At 48.0% G+C, this 24,671-nt stretch overlaps 1 protein-coding gene across 18 annotated transcripts in view; it reads right to left on the bottom strand.

Annotated features, from left to right (window-relative positions):
- ppfia1 (PTPRF interacting protein alpha 1) overlaps positions 1 to 24,671 on the bottom strand; it is a 71,181-nt gene that overhangs the window by 28,850 nt on the left and 17,660 nt on the right. For 13 of the 18 annotated variants that reach the window (XM_030376293.1, XM_030376292.1, XM_030376302.1 and 10 more), the window contains exons 4-16: positions 19,451 to 19,615; positions 18,625 to 18,699; positions 13,820 to 13,921; positions 13,329 to 13,562; positions 10,122 to 10,268; positions 8,457 to 8,591; positions 7,043 to 7,126; positions 6,678 to 6,809; positions 6,505 to 6,567; positions 6,244 to 6,323; positions 5,923 to 6,073; positions 4,930 to 4,935; positions 3,477 to 3,700 (exon numbers count right to left, since the gene is read on the bottom strand). In XM_030376293.1, coding sequence (XP_030232153.1) covers positions 3,477 to 3,700; positions 4,930 to 4,935; positions 5,923 to 6,073; positions 6,244 to 6,323; positions 6,505 to 6,567; positions 6,678 to 6,809; positions 7,043 to 7,126; positions 8,457 to 8,591; positions 10,122 to 10,268; positions 13,329 to 13,562; positions 13,820 to 13,921; positions 18,625 to 18,699; positions 19,451 to 19,615 — 1,598 coding nt within the window. The remainder of the gene's footprint in view (positions 1 to 3,476; positions 3,701 to 4,929; positions 4,936 to 5,922; positions 6,074 to 6,243; positions 6,324 to 6,504; positions 6,568 to 6,677; positions 6,810 to 7,042; positions 7,127 to 8,456; positions 8,592 to 10,121; positions 10,269 to 13,328; positions 13,563 to 13,819; positions 13,922 to 18,624; positions 18,700 to 19,450; positions 19,616 to 24,671) is intronic. The other 5 variants (XM_030376294.1, XM_030376310.1, XM_030376309.1 and 2 more) reach the window with 3 other exon arrangements.

Raw genomic sequence — 24,671 nt, 5'->3', positions numbered from 1 at the left:
TCAAATCGAGAGCTGGTAAATTGTGAAAAATGCATTAAACTGTAATCCGAAAACGGGGTTATATGCTATACCCTATACTAGTATCTGTGGTATAAAGGCTGAATCGCGACGGTCTATACTTAAAGGCCCACTATGCAACTTTTTTAGCCAAAATTACATTAAGTATGCAGGTTGAGAGTTATGCTGATGGTTCTGCATCCATTTCTGGGTTGATTGGTGGGTGTGTCATTTACCCATGTCGCCTCTCCAGTGAAAAAGCGCATATGCAACTTGATCTGTTCGGACCGACACAATCCGGATGTGACGCAGCGGAAGTATCCTCGAAAATGTAGTCAGATTGTAGTTTCGAAAATGCTTTACGGCACAGACACACCCCCAAACATGGCACCGGCTAGATATAAACAGCCAGTTGCGAGGCAATTGTTGTCCGAGGTAGGAAACCCAAACGCCGCCGTGTTTGGGTGCATGATAGAGTTTAGATCGGGTTAGATTAAATAATCTCGGATATAAATAACGATCTCATCTCATCGTCATCCGTTTATCCGGGGTCGGGTCGCGGGGGGAGCAGCTCAAGCAGGGGGCTCCAGACTTCCCTTTCCCGGGCCACATTGACCAGCTCTGACGGGGGGATCCCGAGGCGTTCCCAGGCCAGTGTTGAGATATAATCTCTCCACCTAGTCCTGGGTCTTCCCCGAGGTCTCCTCCCCAATGGACGTGCCTGAAACACCTCCAAAGGGAGGCGCCCAGTAGGCATCCTTGCCAGATGCCCGAACCACCTCAGCTGACTCCTTTCTAAGTAAAGGAGCAGCGGCTCTAATCCGAGTTCCTCACGGATTACTGAGTTTCTCACCCTATCCCGAGACGCCAGCCACCCTTCTGAGAAAACTCATCTCGGCCGCTTTTACCCTCGATCTCATCCTTTCGGTCATCACCCAACCCTCATGACCATAGGTGAGGATAGGAACGAAGATCGACCGGTAGATCGAGAGCTTTGCCTTGCGGCTCAGCTCTCTTTTCGTAACAACGGTGCGGTAAAGCGAACGCAATACCGCCCCCGCTGCTCTGATTCTCCGGCCAATCTCACGCTCCATAGTACCCTCACTCGCGAACAAGACCCCGAGGTACTTGAACTCCTTCACTTGGGCTAAGGACTCATAAATAACGATAATCGGGTTAAATAACTTCACATGGTGTGTCTGGTGTGTTTCCAGCATTCGTAGTGTTGATCAGCAGAGAAATAGTCCGCCAAGACGTTGAGGTTGCTTAGCAGCCAGAGACTCTGTCCATGCAAGTGAACGGAGCGTTCACTCTTCGTCATAACTATCAAACCAAACATCCTTCACATTCACCGAGCGAACATTCTGAAAGTAATATGCACATTTCTCGCTAAAAATGTTTCCATAAACGCATTTAATTGCGTAACTATGTTACTATTTCCACCCAGAAAAAAGAAAGATGTCGGCCGTATGCTTCTGTGCAAGGGTCACTACTATGGTCACTACAGTAACGAATTGCTTTACGGCACAGACCCACAAACACGGAACCGGCTCGATATAAACACAAGTAACTAATGGATGGTTATATTCATCATAGATCAGCCGACTAAAAAGAGACAGAGAAACCCAATGTCGGAGGAACAGAAGAAGAGAAAAGGGAGACAGACCGACAGAGAGGCCAGACACGAGTAAACGTTGGGCAAGCTTTTCAGGAATAGCGTGAACTGAAAGAAAAAGAAGACTGCAAATCAGACGCCGACTCGGCCGTGTTGCTTTTGAAATTGAAAGTACCCTTGGGTGAACTTTGTCTGCGTAATATTCTTGATTCTGATAGTCTCTGTACACATGTGTTTGCTCAACCATTTTTTTGAGCCCTGTAAAAATTGTTTTCTCGACCGTTTTGTTGTGAGCCCTGTTTGTTTCTAGCTTGCTTGGTTGCAACCATATAAACACCTTTGTTTCCATGGGTGTTTTGCTGTTCGTATGTCTCGTCCCCCAGATACAGACTGAATCCCCGAATCCAGGTTCTTGTTTATTTCGATTATTATGTTGGCCAAACCTCTTACACTGATTGTTCTGTTCAACCTAAGATAAAATAATTATAACCTAGGGTATAAATTCTCCCCGTCAACTATAAAAAATTATGGATTTATGTTTATTGCAATGCAAATACACCATTTTAAAAATGTATAACCTTGCCTACACTTTATGAACATCTATTTCGGACATGGCTCCGCGCATTCGCCGGCTTCTCTGAAAACAAATGCACATGGCTCGCGTAGAAGAGCATGGGGAAGGGACGTCAACGAGTTGTTACGACAGTGTTGTGAAATATCTACTACGAAGCTTTAGGGGGCGCTGTGTAGAGAAATGTGCGTGCCAAAACCAAGAAAACAGCCAAGAAATGCCCAAAGTTGCATAGTGGGCCTTTAACATAAAGTGTACATATTTATTATTAGAAATTTGTCAAAGCCTTTATACCACAGATACTCTAGGGTCAATAGCATATAACCGCGTTGTCTTATTACAGTTAAATTCATTTTTCACAATTTACCAAATCTCGTTTTGAAGAATAATCACCGCGCCATTCGTTTCAATGGGAACCGCAACGGTATACTTTCAACATAAAGTGTTTATATTTATAATTCAAAATTCGTCCCAGCCTTTATACCACAGATACTATATGGTCTATAGCATAAAACTATGTTTTCTGATTACAGATTAATGTAACAGTAAACTGACAACATCGCTAATTAACACCGCAACTGCAAATTAACCACACGGAGATAACCATGGAAACCGGTCAAACAAATTTTCTTTTTGCGATCATTTTGCGAGCGCATCCGCCGTGTTGATAAACAAATCATCTCCCTATAAATGAATGGTCTTCATTTATTTTCTATGGCAAGTGACCATGGTATATGTGGGATAATGCCCCTGGACACCTGTCGAACATTAGTTCCTTCCGTTAATTCCTTTTTATTTGAATGGGAAAAAATGGTAACGGTCCAAATGGACTATGACCCTCGGGAACGAATAATCAAATATTCTGACCCATCCCTAATACACACACACGTCTACACCATCAGGTAGTTCAATAATAGAAATGGGAAGTGGGCGCAGCACGGCAATGTTCCAGATTCATTTGACGCTTTGTATTGGTTGATGAAGACAATGAACTCAAAACTTGACTAGACACACTTTAACAAGAAGTTTGTCTCTAGAGGACATAAGACCCCCTTTACAGTGTCCAGAGCACATGAGACCCCCTCTACAGGGTCTAGACCCCCCCTTCAGGATCTATACCCCCTCCACCTAACTAATCTACAGGGGATTGGATTTGGTTCATATGGTTTAGATAATGCATCAGGTTTGAGAGTTCCTCGTACAACAATCGAATCGCTAATCCAAATGAATCGGGACCTTGTGAATCGGAATCGATGCTCTAAATCGGTGGCACTGCCCGGCCCTGATCCGTACCTGATCTCGTTGTTGATGGCGTCCAGCTGCTCCTGCAGCATCAGGGCCAGGGTCTGGGCGTCCGCCTGGCCCCCAGGGGACAGCAGGTCCACAGAGCTGAACATGGTCTCTCGGTCCTCCTCTAGGTCCGAGGCCTCCATGTCGCTCTCGAAGGCCTGGGCCACGTTGGCCAGCACGTTGGCCTGCTGCACACGCTCCCACTCCTGCTCGTTCAGAGTCTGCACCTGGGGCCACGGGGAGGAGGGGCGAGAGGCGGAGCGGGGAGGGGAGGAGGAGGGGAGGAAGGGAGGAGGAGAGTGGGACCAGGCCGAGGGGGGAAGGGGAGTGGGGCCGGACCGAGGAGAGAGAGGAGGAGGGGAGGAAGGGAGGAGGGGAGTGGAGCCGGACAGGAAGGGAGGAGGGGAGTGGAGCCGGACCGAGGGGAGAGAGGAGGAGGGGAGGAAGGGAGGAGGGGAGTGGAGCCGGACCGAGGAGAGAGAGGAGGAGGGGAGGAAGGGAGGAGGGGAGTGGAGCCGGACCGAGGGGAGAGAGGAGGAGGGGAGGAAGGGAGGAGGGGAGTGGAGCCGGACCGAGGGGAGAGAGGAGGAGGGGAGGAAGGGAGGAGGGGAGTGGAGCCGGACCGAGGGGAGAGAGGAGGAGGGGAGGAAGGGAGGAGGGGAGTGGAGCCGGACCGAGGGGAGAGAGGAGGAGGGGAGGAAGGGAGGAGGAGAGTGGAGCCGGACCGAGGGGAGAGAGGAGGAGGGGAGGAAGGGAGGAGGGGAGTGGAGCCGGACCGAGGGGAGAGAGGAGGAGGGGAGGAAGGGAGGAGGGGAGTGGAGCCGGACCGAGGGGAGAGAGGAGGAGGGGAGGAAGGGAGTGGAGCCGGACCGAGGGGAGAGAGGAGGAGGGGAGGAAGGGAGGAGGGGAGTGGAGCCGGACCGAGGGGAGAGAGGAGGAGGGGAGGAAGGGAGGAGGGGAGTGGAGCCGGACCGAGGGGAGAGAGGAGGAGGGGAGGAAGGGAGGAGGAGAGTGGAGCCGGACCGAGGGGAGAGAGGAGGAGGGGAGGAAGGGAGGAGGAGAGTGGAGCCGGACCGAGGGGAGAGAGGAGGAGGGGAGGAAGGGAGGAGGAGAGTGGAGCCGGACCGAGGGGAGAGAGGAGGAGGGGAGGAAGGGAGGAGGAGAGTGGAGCCGGACCGAGGGGAGCGAGGAGGAGGGGAGCCGGGAGAAGATATGCGATGCAGTAACCAGATAAGAGGCAAAGAGGCAGAGAGGCAGAGAGGCCGAGTGGCCGAGAGGCAGAGAAAGGACAAAGAGGTTGAAGAAGGGATAGAAAGAGAGAAGGTGGAGAATGTTGAAACAGCTCACACAAGAAGACCAGAGCAAATGAACGGCTATGCATGGATAGACTTTCACTACACTGAAATGCTTTAGAATAAGCAACTAAGGAACAGTCTCAGTCATTACACTGACTTACATGTCGCTGATGTCCAGAGTAGAGGCAAATAGAGAGAGATAAAGAGACAGAGACAATCAGCAGACAGAACCCAAACATGAGCGCCAAGGCAAAAGAATGGAGCCGTTGGTAACAATGCACATCAAATCAGTTGCCCCTAACCCTCATTCAAGTTTCATATTCAGAATAATGTCTTGTATATATATTATGTACCCCAAAAAAATGTTTTTGCTACTATCTGTTCACTCCAAATCAAGGATAGGCCAAGCATGGTTTTTATAAACATTGAAGGATTGACCTTTCAACACAAGCAAAACAGCTACATAACAAGGATTAGAAAGGTGATGGATCAGGATTAGAATACATAGACCGGGAGGACTATCAACTCTTTGGTCCCTAAATGGTCTCTCTAACAGAACTCATCAGGTCTGGTCTCTCTAACAGAACTCATCAGGTCTGGTCTCTCTAACAGAATTCATCAGGTCTGGTCTCTCTCTAACAGAACTCATCAGGTCTGGTCTCTCTCTAACAGAACTCATCAGGTCTGGTCTCTCTAACAGAACTCATCAGGTCCGGTCTCTCTAACAGAACTCATCAGGTCCGGTCTCTCTCTAACAGAACTCATCAGGTCCGGTCTCTCTAACAGAACTCATCAGGTCCGGTCTCTCTAACAGAACTCATCAGGTCCGGTCTCTCTCTAACATAACTCATCAGGTCTGGTCTCTCTAACAGAACTCATCAGGTCCGGTCTCTCTAACAGAACTCATCAGGTCCGGTCTCTCTAACAGAACTCATCAGGTCTGGTCTCTCTCTAACAGAACTCATCAGGTCTGGTCTCTCTAACAGAACTCATCAGGTCCGGTCTCTCTCTAACAGAACTCATCAGGTCTGGTCTCTCTAACAGAACTCATCAGGTCCGGTCTCTCTAACAGAACTCATCAGGTGTGTAACAATCCTGCCACTGGATGTTCCGTCGTCACCCATCTGTCATTTCAGAGTTCATTGAGATCTTACCTTAGAAGGCTCATCTCGGAGTGCCGCCACCCGCCCCTTCTGGGGTCTTCTTAGCACCAGGGCGCCACCGTAGTGGTCAGAGTTACTGTCAATCATGGAGGAGGCGGACACTGGGTACCTAAAGTCTGGGGTGCTTGAGAGGAGGGATCGTCTGAGAGATTCACAAAAGAAAGACACGTGTGAGATACAGTAACAAGGCCAACGGTCGGCCAACGGTCGGCCGACGGTCGGCCAACGGTCGGCCGACGGTCGGCCAACGGTCGGCCGACGGTCGGCCAACGGTCGGCCGACGGTCGGCCGGGCGGCGGCTGGGCTCCTTACCCATGTAACAACGAGTTACTCCTGCTCCTGCCCTGCTCGCTCTCTGCCCTCATCGTCTCCATCTCAATCAGGAGCTGCTCCTGCGGGGGGGGGAGTCACCAAGGACCGGCTTTAAGACAGACACACGGCCTGTCCTCCAACACTGGCCTCTGAGGACCACCTCAATAAGAACGTCTGCACTGGTCTCTGAGGACCACCGCGGTCTAAGAACGTCTGCACTGGTCTCTGCACAACAGTGTTAGCGATGAGAACAGTGATTACCTTTTCATGGTGCGACTCCTCGATCAGCTTCTTGGTGTGGTCCAGCTCCCTTATCAAGGAGTTCTGTCAGACATGGAAAGAGCTTAGCTGAGCCGTTCAGGCTGACGTATGGGACTAACATGATGAGCACATTATTATTTAGGGAGAGCACAGTGAGCTCCATTCTCCTGCACCTTGTCCTCCAGGGCAGACATCCTCTCCTTGAGGTGGAGCTGCAGCCTCTCGTTGGATTCCGACAGGAGCTTATCCACCGTCTCAGACAAACGCTTGTTGTGCTCTTCGTTCATCTTCTCTCGTTGCCGTGCCTACAAAGATGGAAAACATGGAAATAAAAGCATCTGGCTGGGCTGTGTTTAAGTAGAAAGGGACCAAGAGAACTCAGCTGATATAATAACTAGATCAGCTGGTCTGTACAGCTTTATGGTTTAGAACTAGATCAGCTGGTCTGTACAGGGCTTTATGGTTTGGATCAGCTGGTCTGTACAGGGCTTTATGGTTTAGATCAGCTGGTCTGTACAGGGCTTTATGGTTTTCCCACCCTGATGAGTTCCTGGTGCTTCTCCTCCAACTGGGCCTCCATCTGCCTCAGCCTCTCCTCCACGTTGCCATGGCGCTCCTCTGCCTGAAGGGATCAAAGTCACAGATCATGCCAAACGGCTCAACATCATATTATTTTGACAGGTGACTCGAAGTCCAACGCAGAGGGTAGCTGAAGGAGTGAGCTAATATCCTCAAAAGGATGGGGAGGATTCCCCAAGCGACCCGTTTCCTTCAGCAGCTCCTCTGCACCAGGCGGGGTTAGGGTTACTTCAACGTCTTTCGATGTTTTAGTTTTTTAACTAACCGAGTTGCCACTGGCTAAGAGACGTGTAGGATAATGCCGTCAACAGCACAGAGCAGCAAAGCAACATAGAAAAGATTTCAACATCAAACAATGGTGAACTAGAAATGCACACACAAAAGACAATGTAGCAAACCAACTTTTAAATGATTTTGGGGGACTAAATAACATTTACGTTAGGGCTAGGGTCAGATATGCGGCTGACCTAGCCTGGACGGGAAGAAGTGATGAAAAGAGTCTTCTCTTATACTGTGTCGCTTTCATCACCTGAACCTGAGCGCTTTGGGTTGGTGAAATCCTCCATAGAATTTGTATTTTTTGTATCATTGATCTTAATGCTTTCTCGGACCCCTCACTCAGGATGACCCCTACGGTTGTCTGCAACGCTATCCTGAAGTGTAGAACACATTGGCCCAACCATTGGGAGACACTGTTCAGGACACCGTGCGGACGGTGTCTGGTCCAATCCCCATGCAGTCTGAGAGGGTTGGGGTTGGCGGGGGTGGACTCTGATTGGTTGTGTACTAGTTGTGACTAGGTGCTAGCGAATCAGCGTGGTGTGTCGGAGGGGCGGAAGTGACGATGGTAAACAAATCATTGGACAGAGACGGCGCAGAGTTACAAACTACACTTAGTCATTGCATCGCATTTTTGGGATATTTCTACATATTTCTGGAGGCCATGGCTGCGTGGACCGCGCTGTTATTCTAATCTGATTAGCTATAGCCTGCACTCCCTTCCGTAATTTTCGTCATCTCGCACAAGCGCAGAACATAAACGCTACCGTGTAGTTAGTGTAGTTGGAAGTAGTCTTCGCAGCGTGCGTCAATGCAACTTTTCTGTCGAACGGTTCAGACGAGAGGCAATGGAATGGTTGGTTAAAGGCTGTTGTCCTTTGGTTTGAGTCTGGGCGGTTTGTGGGCCCCTAAATTACTAGCCGCAGTGCAGATAGATGCGTTCCTGCTTCCTTCATCCTCCGTACCTGGTTGAACCAGCATCTTAAAGGAGGTCACTTCCAGGCCGTTAAAAGATGATGATGCTTTCTGCAGTCCTATAGGGTTAGGAGGTGATGCTCTGTGGTCCTATAGGGTTAGGGTTAGGGTCCCGGTACCTTGGTGAGGGCGGCCACTCTCTGGGCCAGCTCCGCCTCCACCTCGGGCAGCGTCTCCGCCTTGCGGATGGTCTGCTGCAGCTTCTGCTCAGCCAGCTCCAGCTTCTCCTGGACGTGTCGGTTCCTCTCCTCCATCTGTTCCAACAGAACAGAGCGCTCCTATTCAGACACTTCAGGAATGGTTGGCCTGACGATGGAAGTGACTGTCCTGCGTTGATGAGGACAGCAGTCACAGGGAGCGATGCCAAGAAAGACGTCTGCTGACGGCGCTACACTTTACCAACTGGAATAAATATTTTATAGACCCACACATTGGATAGAATACGCCCTGCAACATGTCATAACCTCAGTTAGGGTTAGGGTTCAACTCGGTCATAACCTCAGTTAGGGTTAGGGTTCAACTTGGTCATAGCCTCAGTAGGGTTAGGGTTCAACTTGGTCATAACCTCAGTTAGGGTTAGGGTTCAACTTGGTCATAACCTCAGTTAGGGTTAGGGTTCAACTTGGTCATAACCTCAGTTAGGGTTAGGGTTAGGGTTCAACTCGGTCATAACCTCAGTTAGGGTTTAACTTGGTCATAACCTCAGTTAGGGTTAGGGTTCAACTTGGTCATAACCTCAGTTAGGGTTAGGGTTAGGGTTCAACTCGGTCATAACCTCAGTTATACAAGATAAATAATAGCAATAGTTTGTTGCTGCTGGTGGTTGGCCGTTCAAAATAAAAAAAAATGTCAGAGAGAGAGAACAAATGGGGGAGTGGGGGTTGGAATTGTAGAAAAGGGGGGAGGAAGAGGAAGCATTAACACTGATTAGGGTTAGGGTTCAACTTGGTCATAACCTCAGTTAGGGTTAGGGTTCAACTTGGTCATAACCTCAGTTAGGGTTAGGGTTAGGGTTCAACTCGGTCATAACCTCAGTTATACAAGATAAATAATAGCAATAGTTTGTTGCTGCTGGTGGTTGGCCGTTCAAAATAAAAAAAAATGTCAGAGAGAGAGAACAAATGGGGGAGTGGGGGTTGGAATTGTAGAAAAGGGGGGAGGAAGAGGAAGCATTAACACTGATTAGGGTTAGGGTTCAACTTGGTCATAACCTCAGTTAGGGTTAGGGTTCAACTTGGTCATAACCTCAGTTAGGGTTAGGGTTAGGGTTCAACTCGGTCATAACCTCAGTTAGGGTTTAACTTGGTCATAACCTCAGTTAGGGTTAGGGTTTAACTCGGTCATAACCTCAGTTAGGGTTCAACTTGGTCATAACCTCAGTTATACAAGATAAATAATAGCAATAGTTTGTTGCTGCTGGTGGTTGGCCGTTCAAAATAAAAAAAAATGTCAGAGAGAGAACAAATGGGGGAGTGGGGGTTGGAATTGTAGAAAAGGGGGGAGGAAGAGGAAGCATTAACACTGATTAAAAAGAAAAGAAAGAACACCACACAAGACATTTCCATCTCACTGAACAAATGTAAAGAGAATGTTCAACCGCCCTGTGGCTTCCCATTCACTGCTCCGCAGCTCCCTGGGGGGACACAGCAGGGATTCATAATGGAGGGGGGGGGGGGGGGGAAGATGCTCAGGAGGCCAAGTAACAGGAATAAACATGATGACCCATGTGCGGTACACAGAGCTCAGATACAGTAGAACAGATGTGTGTGGGCGGGATGCACTACCTGTCTGAAGAGGGAGTCCTTGTTGGCCACCTCATTCTCCAGTTTGTCATTGAGGTCGTGAACAGACGTGGCCTCTCTCTGGGCGGCGAGGTAACGCTTCTCCAGCGTGGTGATCCTCTCTTCCATGTCCTCCTTCTGGGCCATCGACTGCACATACAAACAATCACAAAGTTCGGCTTGGCTCCGGATGTCTCATCTCTACCTTCAGTTTCTACCGGCTTGGGGACAAGGTAGTTTACCGGTCACCAGTTAGTTAGAGAGGGATGATTGTCCGAACTTGGTCAAACTGGCTGCCAAATGATACACTTCTGATCCACTTCAACCAGTTTGTACTCTTAACACTTATTTCCTTGGACCTTACTCTATTCAGAATAGAGAAATCCAAATATCTTAGAGTTTGTATTAATTCTGTGAATGAAAAGAATTGTGGGGAATGGGTTATATACAACATATATGAGGCCCATGTCAGATAAAGGTTATATGTTCAACATGTGTTAAGCCCGTGTCAGATCAAGGTTATATATACAACATGTACAAAGCCTGGTTCAAATAAAGATTATACACAATATGTTTGAAGCCCGTGTCAGATAAAGGTTATATATATATATATATATATATATATATATATATATATATATATATATATATATATATATATATATATATATATATATATATATATATATATATATATATATATATCAGTGGAGGCTTCTCCATTGAGGAGAGGGAGGAAGATCCTCCTTAACATTGTTGAGAATAAAAAATGTAGATTGCCCAGACTACTGTAATGAATTAATGCCCTTAAATATGACTACTTTAATGCCCTTGAATATATAATGTTCGGTTCCCTGGGTAAAGGGACATTAGCCCCCCCTATCGCCTTTTGACCTCAGTCTCCGTTGACTCCCATTCATTTCCCAGAAAGTACTGGCGGCCGGTGAATAACATGGGTTTCAATGGGAGAGGGGAGGAAAGTCCTCCTCTGAGTGGGTGTGACCTTACAGGCGTCTGATTCGCGCAAATATCTAGTCGCGCTGCGCTATGAACCAATCAGCAGGATCCCTGGCTGGTGAGCAGTGTTGCCAGATCGGGCAGATATCCCACCCAATTGGGCTACTTTTAACCGCTTTAGGCTTGGAAAATTATCATTGGTCGGGAAATTTACCCAATCTGGCAACGCTGTCGATAACAAACAAACCCGCTCTTCCTGCACATTGCCGCTCAGTCTAAGTGAGGCAAAGCAGGTGAAATCATCTGAAGGATAACGAGATTCTAACATTTGCGAATAAAGTGTACAATGGAAACATTGGAAACAGAGGACATTGTTTATGTTTAATTACACAAAGCATTCCATTCATTGAGTTACAGTGCTAAGTTAGCGACCAAAGAAAAAGGTAGACCACTTCGCAAAATCGAGATCACCTAAAGTAATGGCAACGGCAACGTCAGTGTTGTAGGTGCTACATGGTTTGCCAGGTACTCATGGCTTACTGGTGGCATTACTAGCAATCGACTGTATTGCTGGCCCTGTTTGCTAATGAATAATGGCCAATCTCCAACTTGGGCTGTTTATGGTTTCCCTGATGTGAAAAATCTTGATAGGGCAACCAAACGCCACGACTAGTGTCAAGTTCACGTTGGTGCTGCTATGTGACTTTCCTTGCTAGGCACCATGCCTATAGATCAGGTTGAATCTAGAATAATGTTCTTGTTCTTTAACTAGTTTGCTACTCTGACCGTTCTGTTTGATATTGTGGAAAGGGTGAATGATTCAGAGCATGATGCATTTTAAATGGGATCACTTTTGGTCAGTCTTTTCTTAAAACAATTGTACCTGAAAATAAACATAGCTAAATTACAACCAATAACTTCAGTCATTGAGGGAAAAAATAGGCCCAGATTTTTTTATTTACTTTTACAAATCAAGAGTAGGCCTGATTTGACTAATGGGCTTTGCATCCTTTCCTTCTGCCCTTGTAGTCCATTTCAAAGACATGCTGCCCACCAGCTTTCAAATTACAGTGATGCCACTGGTGGCTTTGTATCAAATGTATTCACATAACTATCCCTCCCTACTATTTTGTAGTTCACCAAAACACCCTGAAACGACTTGAGTCTCACATTCTTATGCCACCATACACCAACAGAGCAAGCAGGCCAATGGCAACCAAGCGCGCGGTCCTTCCTCCCTCACTTTAAAAACTACCAGCCGCCACTGATACATATATATATATTAGGGATGGGCATGAGTAGTAAATTCCAAACTCGAGTGAATTCCTCGAGGATCAATCGAGTACTCGTTAAATCAAATCTATTTTTAGAATGCAACGCATCTGCAGCAGGAATAGGCCTGATGATGAACGGCAATATTACCAACCAAACATGTAATGCTTATTCTCCGTCAAAACAGTCAGAGTTATCAGAGTATTCATTATTTATTTTTGCAAACGTTCAAAACACATTTTCCTTACAAAAATAAATATGCGTCTAACAATTTAAATCACGTCGAACCAAGGCCTGCAACAGTTTAAAAAAAATGAAACAAGTAGCCTAACCATTGCAAATAAATGCTTAAAGCTACAAATAAAACGGCAGCAAATGGACTATGGAAATACTCAGCGTTGTGATCTTCTCTACACGCCCGGGATTACAGCTGCGTCTTGCGGCGGTGAAAATAGCCGACACACTTTCACTTTCACCGTTGCTGCGGGTCTGCTTTCCCGAACTCACCGTTGTGTTTCAGGAGCATATGTTGCCGCATAGTACTTTCTGGTAGCTCGATTTCGCTTGGCATATTTTACATTTCACCTTATGATCTCCTATTTCTTTAAAGTATTTCAATCCTTCGTTGCGGTTTGCTTTAACCGCCATCTCTTAACTTTTTGAATTCTGGCGTGCCTGCACACGGCACGGAACGCGCCATGGAAATGGATGCATTTAATTTTCTTTGTGCCCACGTCATGCGTTAGTGGCGCCGACAGAAAATTGATACATTTGTTTCAGAAAACTTTGTTTGTGTGTATATGCAAACTCGAGTTTGCCTGTCCACCAACCGAGTTCATTTGTAACGAGGAGTACTCGAGTAATCGATTCCTCACGCCAATCCCATATATATATATATATATATATATATATATATATATATATATATATATATATATATATATATATGTATATATATATAAACTGTAGTCTCTCCATTACCTCTCTCAGGTCTCTCTGCAGCCGTGTGTTCATGTCCTCAGACTTGATGAGGTCCTTGCGGGCCGTGTCCAGGTCCTCCTCCAGCTCGCTGATGCGTGAGGACATGGCCGCCATGCGCTCCTTCATCTGGCCCAGGTCAGAGGTCTGTCGCTCCACCACCTCCTGCAGCTCCACCACCCGCCCGGCGCCTGAACCGCAGTCGTCCTCGAGACCCAGGGAGCCGTCCGAAGAGCGCTGGACAAGGGGTGGTCAATGCAGACCTAATTAACAAGGCTTACAGGGTAGGGCGTTGGGCAAAGGGTTACGGGACGGTCCATATGCTTAGGTTAGGGCTGTCCCTAACCTAAGTGTTAGGGTAAGGGTTGGGGCTGACCCTAACCCTTACCCTAACACTTAGGTTAGGGTCAGCCCTAACCTAAGTGTTAGGGTAAGGGTTGGGGCTGACCCTAACCCTCAGTACAGAGACCCAGAGAGGATAAGGTGAGCCTCACCTTGCCGTTAGTGCTCGCTACATTTTCAGAGTTGTGGTTGAGCTCGTGGGTTCCGTCTAAAAGCCCTCTCTTTTGGATGCTCTGTTCCCTGAGGTATGCCACCTAAAATGATTGAGAGAAAATAGAAATGAAAAGGTAAGGCACAGTCCAACTAAACCTTTTTACACTGCTAAATATGCCCGTCTTTTGCACGCCTTTTTCCCGGCATGGTCCGCAGGTTTACACTGACCGAGGTAATTTAACGGCCTGAATTGGCACCCCAATTTAACCTCTCGGACCCTACACATATTGCCGGTTTCATTTTCATGTAAATGCAATTAGCTGGCTCCGCAGTTCCAGGGGCGGGACTTGGCTAGGTGTTGCTGCACTGTCTCTCCAACAGAGACAACGCAGCGATATCAACATGATTAGTTCTAACTGGAGAGACGGTAAAATGCACTGCTGACCATCATGGAAGAGAAGGTGATGCAGTCGCATTTAACGAAGAGGGGAAAGATGGTGCGATTTACGAGAGTACCAGAGGAACGTTCCTTACGAGGCTTTTGTCAGGATAAAAAATAAGTGGTCAGAAAAATAAAGAATAAGTTGGCGTTTTTGCACTTGAAAATAGTTAATGGCGTTTGTAGCCTACACTCAGACGTATACTCATTCTTGCATGCGAGTGTCTTGAATCATGAAAAAATAAAAACACTTGGGGTATGCAGATTATCCTAAAGAGGTCTACTCTCCAAGCGTAGCCCTGCATTATCCATTGGGCCTAGAAAGCCGGCTCTGTGACGAAGAGGGATTATACCCCCTCGGTGTTACAAAGGCAAGACAGCGAAATTGCAGGGCATGTGAAGCCAGCGGAGGAGTGTAAAAATGCCTACTACAAAATAACTGCTTTAAAGATAAGACTATGCATAGCTCAAGTGTAAGTGCAGCGTCACCCATCGAGAATCTATTGAGATACTTACGATGATCTCTAGTCTACACCACAACTATGATTGGTATACTTTGAAGGTGAAGATGCCACACAAGAAAATAACAGCAGGACTCTACAACTGCAGAACGTAGCGTAGCGTAATAGCTCACTCATTGTCTGCTCAGGGACCAGAGACCAGGATAGTGGGTCTGACTGCACTATGAGACCAGAGACCAGGACAGTGGGTCTGACTGCACTATGAGACCAGAGACCAGGACAGTGGGTCTGACTGCACTATGAGACCAGAGACCAGGACAGTGGGTCTGACTGCACTATGAGACCAGAGACCAGAGACCAGGACAGTGGGTCTGACTGCACTATGAGACCAGAGACCAGGACAGTGGGTCTGACTGCACTATGAGACCAGAGACCAGAGACCAGGACAGTGCGTCTGACTGCACTATGAGACCAGAGACCAGAGACCAGAGACTAGGACAGTGGGTCTGACTGCACTATGAGACCAGAGACCAGGACAGTGGGTCTGACTGCACTATGAGACCAGAGACCAGGACAGTGGGTCTGACTGCACTATGAGACCAGAGACCAGAGACCAGGACAGTGCGTCTGACTGCACTATGAGACCAGAGACCAGAGACCAGAGACCAGGACAGTGGGTCTGACTGCACTATGAGACCAGAGACCAGAGACCAGGACAGTGGGTCGGACTGCACTATGAGACCAGAGACCAGGACAGTGGGTCTGACCTCACTATGAGACCAGAGACCAGGACAGTGGGTCTGACTGCACTATGAGACCAGAGACCAGGAAAGTGCGTCTGACTGCACTATGAGACCAGAGACCAGAGACCAGAGACCAGGATAGTGGATCTGACTGCACTATGAGACCAGAGACCAGAGACCAGGACAGTGGGTCGGACTGCACTATGAGACCAGAGACCAGGACAGTGGGTCTGACTGCACTATGAGACCAGAGACCAGGACAGTGCGTCTGACTGCACTATGAGACCAGGGCAGTGGGTCTGACTGCACTATGAGACCAGAGACCAGAGACCAGGAAAGTGGGTCTGACTGCACTATGAGACCAGAGACCAGAGACCAGAGACCAGGACAGTGGGTCTGACTGCACTATGAGACCAGAGACCAGAGACCAGAGACCAGGACAGTGGGTCGGACTGCACTATGAGACCAGAGACCAGGACAGTGGGTCGGACTGCACTATGAGACCAGAGACCAGGACAGTGGGTCTGACTGCACTATGAGACCAGAGACCAGGACAGTGGGTCTGACTGCACTATGAGACCAGAGACCAGAGACCAGGACAGTGGGTCTGACTGCACTATGAGACCAGAGACCAGAGACCAGGACAGTGGGTCTGACTGCACTATGAGACCAGAGACCAGGACAGTGGGTCTGACTGCACTATGAGACCAGAGACCAGGACAGTGGGTCTGATTGCACTATGAGACCAGAGACCAGGACAGTGGGTCTGACTGCACTATGAGACCAGAGACCAGAGACCAGGACAGTGGGTCTGACTGCACTATGAGACCAGAGCCCAGGACAGTGGGTCTGACTGCACTATGAGACCAGAGACCAGGGCAGTGGGTCTGACTGCACTGTGAGACCAGAGACCAGAGACCAGGACAGTGGGTCGGACTGCACTATGAGACCAGAGACCAGAGACCAGGACAGTGGGTCTGACTGCACTATGAGACCAGAGACCAGAGACCAGGACAGTGGATCTGACTGCACTATGAGACCAGAGACCAGAGACCAGGACAGTGGGTCTGACTGCACTATGAGACCAGAGACCAGGAAAGTGCGTCTGACTGCACTATGAGACCAGAGACCAGAGACCAGAGACCAGAGACCAGGACAGTGGGTCTGACTGCACTATGAGACCAGAGACCAGAGACCAGGACAGTGGGTCGGACTGCACTATGAGACCAGAGACCAGGACAGTGGGTCTGACTGCACTATGAGACCAGAGACCAGGACAGTGCGTCTGACTGCACTATGAGACCAGGGCAGTGGGTCTGACTGCACTATGAGACCAGAGACCAGGAAAGTGGGTCTGACTGCACTATGAGACCAGAGACCAGAGACCAGAGACCAGGACAGTGGGTCTGACTGCACTATGAGACCAGAGACCAGAGACCAGAGACCAGGACAGTGGGTCGGACTGCACTATGAGACCAGAGACCAGGACAGTGGGTCGGACTGCACTATGAGACCAGAGACCAGGACAGTGGGTCTGACTGCACTATGAGACCAGAGACCAGGACAGTGGGTCTGACTGCACTATGAGACCAGAGACCAGAGACCAGGACAGTGGGTCTGACTGCACTATGAGACCAGAGACCAGAGACCAGGACAGTGGGTCTGACTGCACTATGAGACCAGAGACCAGGACAGTGGGTCTGACTGCACTATGAGACCAGAGACCAGGACAGTGGGTCTGATTGCACTATGAGACCAGAGACCAGGACAGTGGGTCTGACTGCACTATGAGACCAGAGACCAGAGACCAGGACAGTGGGTCTGACTGCACTATGAGACCAGAGCCCAGGACAGTGGGTCTGACTGCACTATGAGACCAGAGACCAGGGCAGTGGGTCTGACTGCACTGTGAGACCAGAGACCAGAGACCAGGACAGTGGGTCGGACTGCACTATGAGACCAGAGACCAGAGACCAGGACAGTGGGTCTGACTGCACTATGAGACCAGAGACCAGGACAGTGGATCTGACTGCACTATGAGACCAGAGACCAGAGACCAGGACAGTGGGTCTGACTGCACTATGAGACCAGAGACCAGGACAGTGGGTCTGACTGCACTATGAGACCAGAGACCAGGACAGTGGGTCTGACTGCACTATGAGACCAGAGACCAGGACAGTGGGTCTGACTGCACTATGAGACCAGAGACCAGGACAGTGCGTCTGACTGCACTATGAGACCAGAGACCAGGACAGTGGGTCTGACTGCACTATGAGACCAGAGACCAGAGACCAGGACAGTGGGTCTGACTGCACTATGAGACCAGAGACTAGAGACCAGGACAGTGGGTCTGACTGCACTATGAGACCAGAGACCAGGACAGTGGGTCGGACTGCACTATGAGACCAGAGACCAGGACAGTGCGTCTGACTGCACTATGGGACCAGAGACCAGAGACCAGGACAGTGGGTCGGACTGCACTATGGGACCAGAGACCAGAGACCAGGACAGTGGGTCGGACTGCACTATGAGACCAGAGACCAGGACAGTGGGTCTGACTGCACTATGAGACCAGAGACCAGGACAGTGGATCTGACTGCACTATGAGACCAGAGACCAGGACAGTGGGTCTGACTGCACTATGAGACCAGAGACCAGGACAGTGGGTCTGACTGCACTATGAGACCAGAGACCAGGACAGTGGGTCTGACTGCACTATGAGACCAGAGACCAGGGCAGTGGGTCTGACTGCACTATGAGACCAGAGACCAGAGACCAGGACAGTGGGTCGGACTGCACTATGAGACCAGAGACCAGAGACCAGAGACCAGGACAGTGGGTCTGACTGCACTATGAGACCAGAGACCAGGACAGTGCGTCTGACTGCACTATGAGACCAGAGACTAGGACAGTGGGTCGGACTGCACTATGAGACCAGAGACCAGGACAGTGCGTCTGACTGCACTATGAGACCAGAGACCAGAGACCAGGACAGTGCGTCTGACTGCACTATGAGACCAGAGACCAGGGCAGTGGGTCGGACTGCGCTGTGTGTTCAGAGACCAGGAATAAAGAAGGCCTCAAGCAGGAAGCCGAGACGGAATATGGGTCAGTACTCTCCCAACATCATGTGCATGCGTGTGCGTGCGTGTAGCACTTACCTCTTTGTGGGACATAGTGAGCTGTTCTTCTAAGGCGCTACATCTTTCCAAGGCTACGCGTAGTCGCTCCCGCACCTGCATCACAAAACAAGGACTCAGAACTAGGGCTCGACCGATATTGATTTTTGAGTGCCGATGCCGATTATTTTCAGAGAAAAATTACGATTACGATTTAATCGGCCGATTAAAAAAAAAAAAAAAAAAAAAAAAAGAAGCATATAAAACATCGTTTTTGATACCTTAAATATACTTTAAACACTTTTGACGAATATATGAATTGAATGCAGAACCTTTGAGTGTTTTAGAATACATTTACAGTCAAAAATGAGTGTAATGTAAAATGTAAAATAAATAACTAACTCCCAATGTGCTGCGCTCGTGAGCAGTGACTAACACGTGCGTGCTGAGCAGTATGGTCTCACCGTTAGAGTCTACAGTATAACAAATTAACATGGCCTGGGACCTAAAGAAAAACAGGCACAACATGCTCAAACAACGCGTCTTGTGTACTTTGGTGAGGTGAGCGCGCAGCTGCCTGAGCGAGCGTGCTTTCATGTTGTACGGTAAAATTCAATCTCCTCATTTTTACTCAAGCTTAAGTTGTTAGTTAGCAAGGCGAGTAGGAGCGCAATCTGCAGGATACTAAGCGCAATAACATTTAAAAAAAAAAAAAAAAAAAAGGCTATAATCGGCCGATTAAATCGGCCGGCCGATTAAATCGGTCGGGCCCTACTAAGAACCGCTTCTCGGAGCAACAACACTGGTTGAGTGTGTGCACCTGTTGAGTGTGTTCACGTGTATGACGCTCCTCACTGTAGGGCCTTACCTTTTCATCGAGGGCTTTGTGGTGTTCGAACAGGGACTTGAGGGCTTTGAGGACCTCCACCTCGCTGGAGACACCGGCCGGAGACTGGGCCTGTCTCTTCACCACCGTCATCCTTAGACTGCGCTCGTGACGGGACACCAGGCACTCCAGATGCTCCAGCAACAGCTGGGAACACATCAGGCTTCATTTCAAACTCAGGCACTCCAGATGCTCCAGCAACAGCTGGGAACACATCAGGCTTCACTTCAAACTCAGGCACTCCAGATGCTCCAGCAACAGCTGGGAACACATCAGGCTTCACTTCAAACTCAGGCACTCCAGATGCTCCAGCAACAGCTGGGAACACATCAGGCTTCACTTCAAACTCAAAACCTTTTGCAGCATTTGTAACCAGTTACAGCATTGACAGCTTTAGGGGCCACTCACACTAGGGCCGTTTGCCTGTTCCGTGCTGCAGGAAGATTCAGCACGATTCCCCCCCTCCCCACTCCCCCCGCTGGCCCGTGGTCACACTGCTCCCAAAGGCCGTGGCCTGGGCACGACTGCTCCTTCATACATACGTCATCACGTCGTAATACGATAAATACGTCATCACGAAGCGTCCTCGCCGCCATAACAACAACGGAGATCAAAAACGTGAATGCTGTCGTCGGCCCAAATTTCAAGTAAACACTCGACTTCACTATCGCACCAACGTAAACCCACTCGTGAACTGCTTGCCGCCATCGTTTGAAATGATTGTTGTGGGGAAGAAGGGCATGGACCTATAAAGAAAGAAGGGTCGCGCAAGGACTACGTCATCCAGCTCACGTTGCGTATCCGCGCGTGTGCGTGTGTCATCTCATTAGCATTAGGGTTGCTGCGGTGTGGACATTTTCACACCGAGTAATACGCTCGTGTCAACACCGGTATTACCGGTAACGGTGTTAACTTTGAAACTACATCTTCTCCGTCAACTCTCCACTCACACTCAGCGCGCCAATTCTCTGCGTCTTATAAATAAGCAATAGAACACGACAGGCTGTGGTATGTGCTCATTATACCACTGTTGTTCGGGTTAGGGTTAGGGTTAGGCGTTGTTCCGCCCGACGCGCAGCGGAGGGCCGGCGACCCCCTTCACAGTGGTATAATGAGCACATTTTTTTTAAGTTACCACTGACTGCAGTGATCTATTGCTTTTATACAACGGTTACTGTTATGGCGAAACGAAAGTCATAGACACTACATTTAAAAAAAAAACAAGAAAGTCAAAGTAGCCGTTTTATTAAAGAATACAAAAAAGTAGTCCCTCCTGGTTGCCTTCAAAATGCACGACGGTCGCCATGCAACACACTTTAGCATCCCTCCGAGAGAAGGCTCGGCTAGAGCGGTTCGCCGGCAATTTATCCTATGGAGCAGTTCACTCGCCGTGTGCCTAAGCTTTCGAGAGTCTCTCCATCGCCTTGCTCACTCCCGGAGTAACAACATTTACACCCTCTCCATCATTCAACATATTTTTTACTTTGTAACTGTTTCTACTTCCAGGCGCGGAGTGATATGCAAACTTTCACAAAATGATTGGGCGTCATAGCAGTTATGTATACGCTCATTATACAACAGTTAGGAACCAATCAGATCGCTGTATTTAAGCCATAACATTCTATATATAATAGTATAATATAATTTAAAATATCATAATATCACGGCCAAAAGCTCTGTGCGCCTCCGGATGGCCGTAGCGCGGGGAGCTCACGTAGGGATTGGGCTTCGGGGGGTTTGTTTACCGGCGTTGCTATGGTTACCGGTCTTGTAAGGAAGCGCGTCAATTCTCGGCGAGCCAATTCTCTCCTGCACAGAGCAGAACTGTGGGCTATTCTACACATTTTAATTTTCTTAATTATAATTATATTATTCATTTTTTTGCTTAATTTGTTTTTTATTACTGAAAAAAAAAGAAAAAAAATTGGTGTTGCTGGTGTGAAACACCGAGTAATCGGTGTTGGCCTCAACACCGGTAACACTTGCAATACCGTATACCGCGGCAACCCTAATTAGCATCTGTACTTTGGCCACGGCACACAGACTTTAGTATGCAAATGAGCTCGGGCACGGGGCCGCGGCCCTAGTGTGAGTGGCCCCTCAATGCTGTAAATATCCTGCTATCCAAGGAGAAAACGGGATTTGATCTAGCCTATAATGTTAGAGACCTGTGGCTAGATGAAGGGGAATAGTCTAATGAAGATCTGCATAATAATTAGAGTATGGTGGTTGTCAGACTGTGTTTAGATGACAGAGTATGATTCAGTCAAGTGCCTTTGGTTGAAAGGCACTTACTATGAACCTCTCTAATCTATCCAGTGTACAGTCACCCTTAACCTTTGTTAATGTTTCCCTCCCCCATGTACAACCATCAAATCTCTGTCCCCCCTAATGAACCTCTCCATCAGTGGACAGCTCCCCCCTTAACCTCTGTCCCCCCTTAACCTCTGTCCCCCCTTAACCTCTGTCCCCCCTAATGAACCTCTCTATCAGTGGACAGCCTTAACCTTCCCTCCACCATGTTCACTAGGGTTGGGCAATCGCCTACAAGCTTCCATCGTCCGATAGTGCCCCCTAGCGATCGCCAATAGTCGATGCTATCGGGGGGGGGGGGGGTGCGCACGCAACTTTTTTTTGATAATTGTATAATAATAAATATTTTTAATAATTTATAACATTATAAAATTGCGGTTATATTCAATTTTTTTCTTAAAAACGATACGGATGGTCTTCCCCTAGGACCAGCGTGAGCCTCCGCTGATTTAAGTTTCGATACGGCGGTTCCAGCGGCACAGCACATGACATGTTACACAAAATGGAGGCCATCTTAGTTAGTAAGACGACAGCAATTTCGCCCATATGGACGTTTTTTGGATTCAAGCCAAATGAGAAAGGTGAACCTAAAGACGTCCAACAGCCGATATGTCGGCTTTGTAGAAGGATGATTCCGGTGAAGGATTCCCAGACAACAAATTTACATACATGTCTCTCACAGCCCATTATATAAGCAAAGACTGGCAACTGGAGGCGAAGTGTTTGGCCACATCCTTCGTCCCAGAAAATCAAACGAAAGATGTGCTGGCAGACGCCCTCAAAGTCGGCGCTCAAGAGTGGGGTATAGAGGAAGAAAAGATATCCTGCATCACAACCGACAATGGTGCAAACATTATTGCAGCCGTCCTGGAGCTCAAATGGCCCTGGTTGCCAGTTGAACTTCTTTGGACATAATTTGAATGTGGCCATAAATAACGCACTTGACAGAGAAAAGGATCGCACTAGTCGTGCGTTTGGGGTCTGCCGGGCAATCAACGGCGCCTTTTCTCACAGTTGGCAACGGAAACGGGAGCTGAGCAAAGACCAGGATGAGCTACAACTCCCCAACCATGCTTTGATTACGGTAGGATTATTAGATTTTATTAGTAGGCTAGTGGTGTTATTATGAATAGGCAAATATTATTATGCAGGCTATTGGGCTAATCAGTCTTATTTTAAAAACAGGACTGTGCAACACGTTGGGGTTCGAAGCAGAAGATGGCAGAGAGGATACTGGAACGGGCCGCAGCAATCAAGAGGGTTTTCGCAAACGACAGAAGCCGCCGTCCCCTGCCAAACCTGACGTGGCAAGATGAAGCTGTGCTGGAGGCAGTGAACAAAGCTTTAAAACCTCTTTCCGACTTTACGGACATACTGTCTGGCAAAGACCATGTGACAGTCTCTTCCTTGCTGCCCACGCTACAATTATTGAAAGACAACGTCTTGAAGGAAGACGACGATGACGTCCGGATGACGTCCGTCATTAAAAGCGGGGTGCTGCTGGAACTAGATAACAAATACGACAATGAAGCGTCATTAAAATTAATGCGCTTATCTGCTCTACTCGACCCCCGCTACAAGGGCGACCATATCGATGCCTTTTCCCTCGACAGCACGAGAGTTCGATTGGAGGCAGAGATGGTGCCATTCTGCAGGAGGCAGACAACCGGACAGGTAAGGGTCAGAGTGGAGGATGTTGAGACGGAGCAGCCAGTGTCACCTATTCCACCACCACCACCACCTAAGAAAATAAAACCTTCCCTGGGTAGCCTTTTGGGAAAGGCGAAGCAACCTGTGACACTCACTGAGGAGCAACGGGCAAACGCAGAAGTAACAGCCTACCTGCAAGAAGATGCACTGGATGGGGACAGTGACCCACTCGCATGGTGGAAGGCAAACGAGAACCGCTTTCCGTTAATGGCCAAGATAGCGAGTAAATATCTTTGTATATGCGCTACTAGTTCACCTTCTGAGCGTGTATTTAGCACTGCAGGCAACGTTTTCACGCCACTGAGGAGCTTGTTGAAGCCAGAAAAGGTGAATATGCTGGTGTTCTTGTCAGAAACCTGTAGGCTATGCACACACTTTAAAATGTGTATTTATTATTAGGCTTTTAGGCATACATTTGGATTATGTCGTTCCTCTGAATCCAAATTAGGTTTTCTTTCGATTGGTTCTACAGTCTGCAATAGTCCTAGCAAATGTTGTGCCCATTTTTATTTTATTTGCTCTGAAATCATTTATTTTCATTTTTTAATTTGCGAAATGGACACTTAGACTTAATTTTAAATTGTATTTATTATTATGCTTTTAGGCCTACTTGCACTGCACAATACAATTGGACTATTATTGTTTGTCAGCTAAAGCTTTTAAACATTGGATTATTTTGTTCCTTTGAATCCAAATTTCGTTTTCTTTCGACTGCGTTCTGCAGTCTGCAATAGGCCTAGCCAATTTTGTGCCCATTTCTATTTTATTTGCTCTGCTAGCATTTTTTTTTCGTTTTAAAAGAGTTTTGTGAAGACTTCGCCATCTGTTATACTTGTGTTATGTTCAATACTCTGTTACAATTGTTCTTTAAAAGCGTTTTGTAAGTGGGCCTACATATATAGCCTACTTTGAAACGAATGTCTTATTATTCTGTTCCAAATAAACCCGGCAACCTTTTGACTTGGATGTTTTAATGTGAACGTCAATGGGACTGTCTTATGCACGCCGACATAATTATATGAAATTGTCTCTTCTAATATTTTATTAGTTTGATCATATAGCCTGATATCATAAACTCCTAAATCATTTCAAAAATATATACATCGCCCCGTAAGCTGTGCGGGCAGCCTTTGCCATTGCGCTGCAGGGTAGGCTAATATGGTGAAAGAAAACACAGGCT

The sequence above is a fragment of the Gadus morhua genome, chromosome 14 (assembly GCF_902167405.1).
Source record: "Gadus morhua chromosome 14, gadMor3.0, whole genome shotgun sequence".
Lineage (NCBI taxonomy): Eukaryota > Metazoa > Chordata > Actinopteri > Gadiformes > Gadidae > Gadus > Gadus morhua.
Note: the sequence above shows the minus strand (reverse complement) of the source record. Positions and strands in the feature narration are given on the sequence as shown.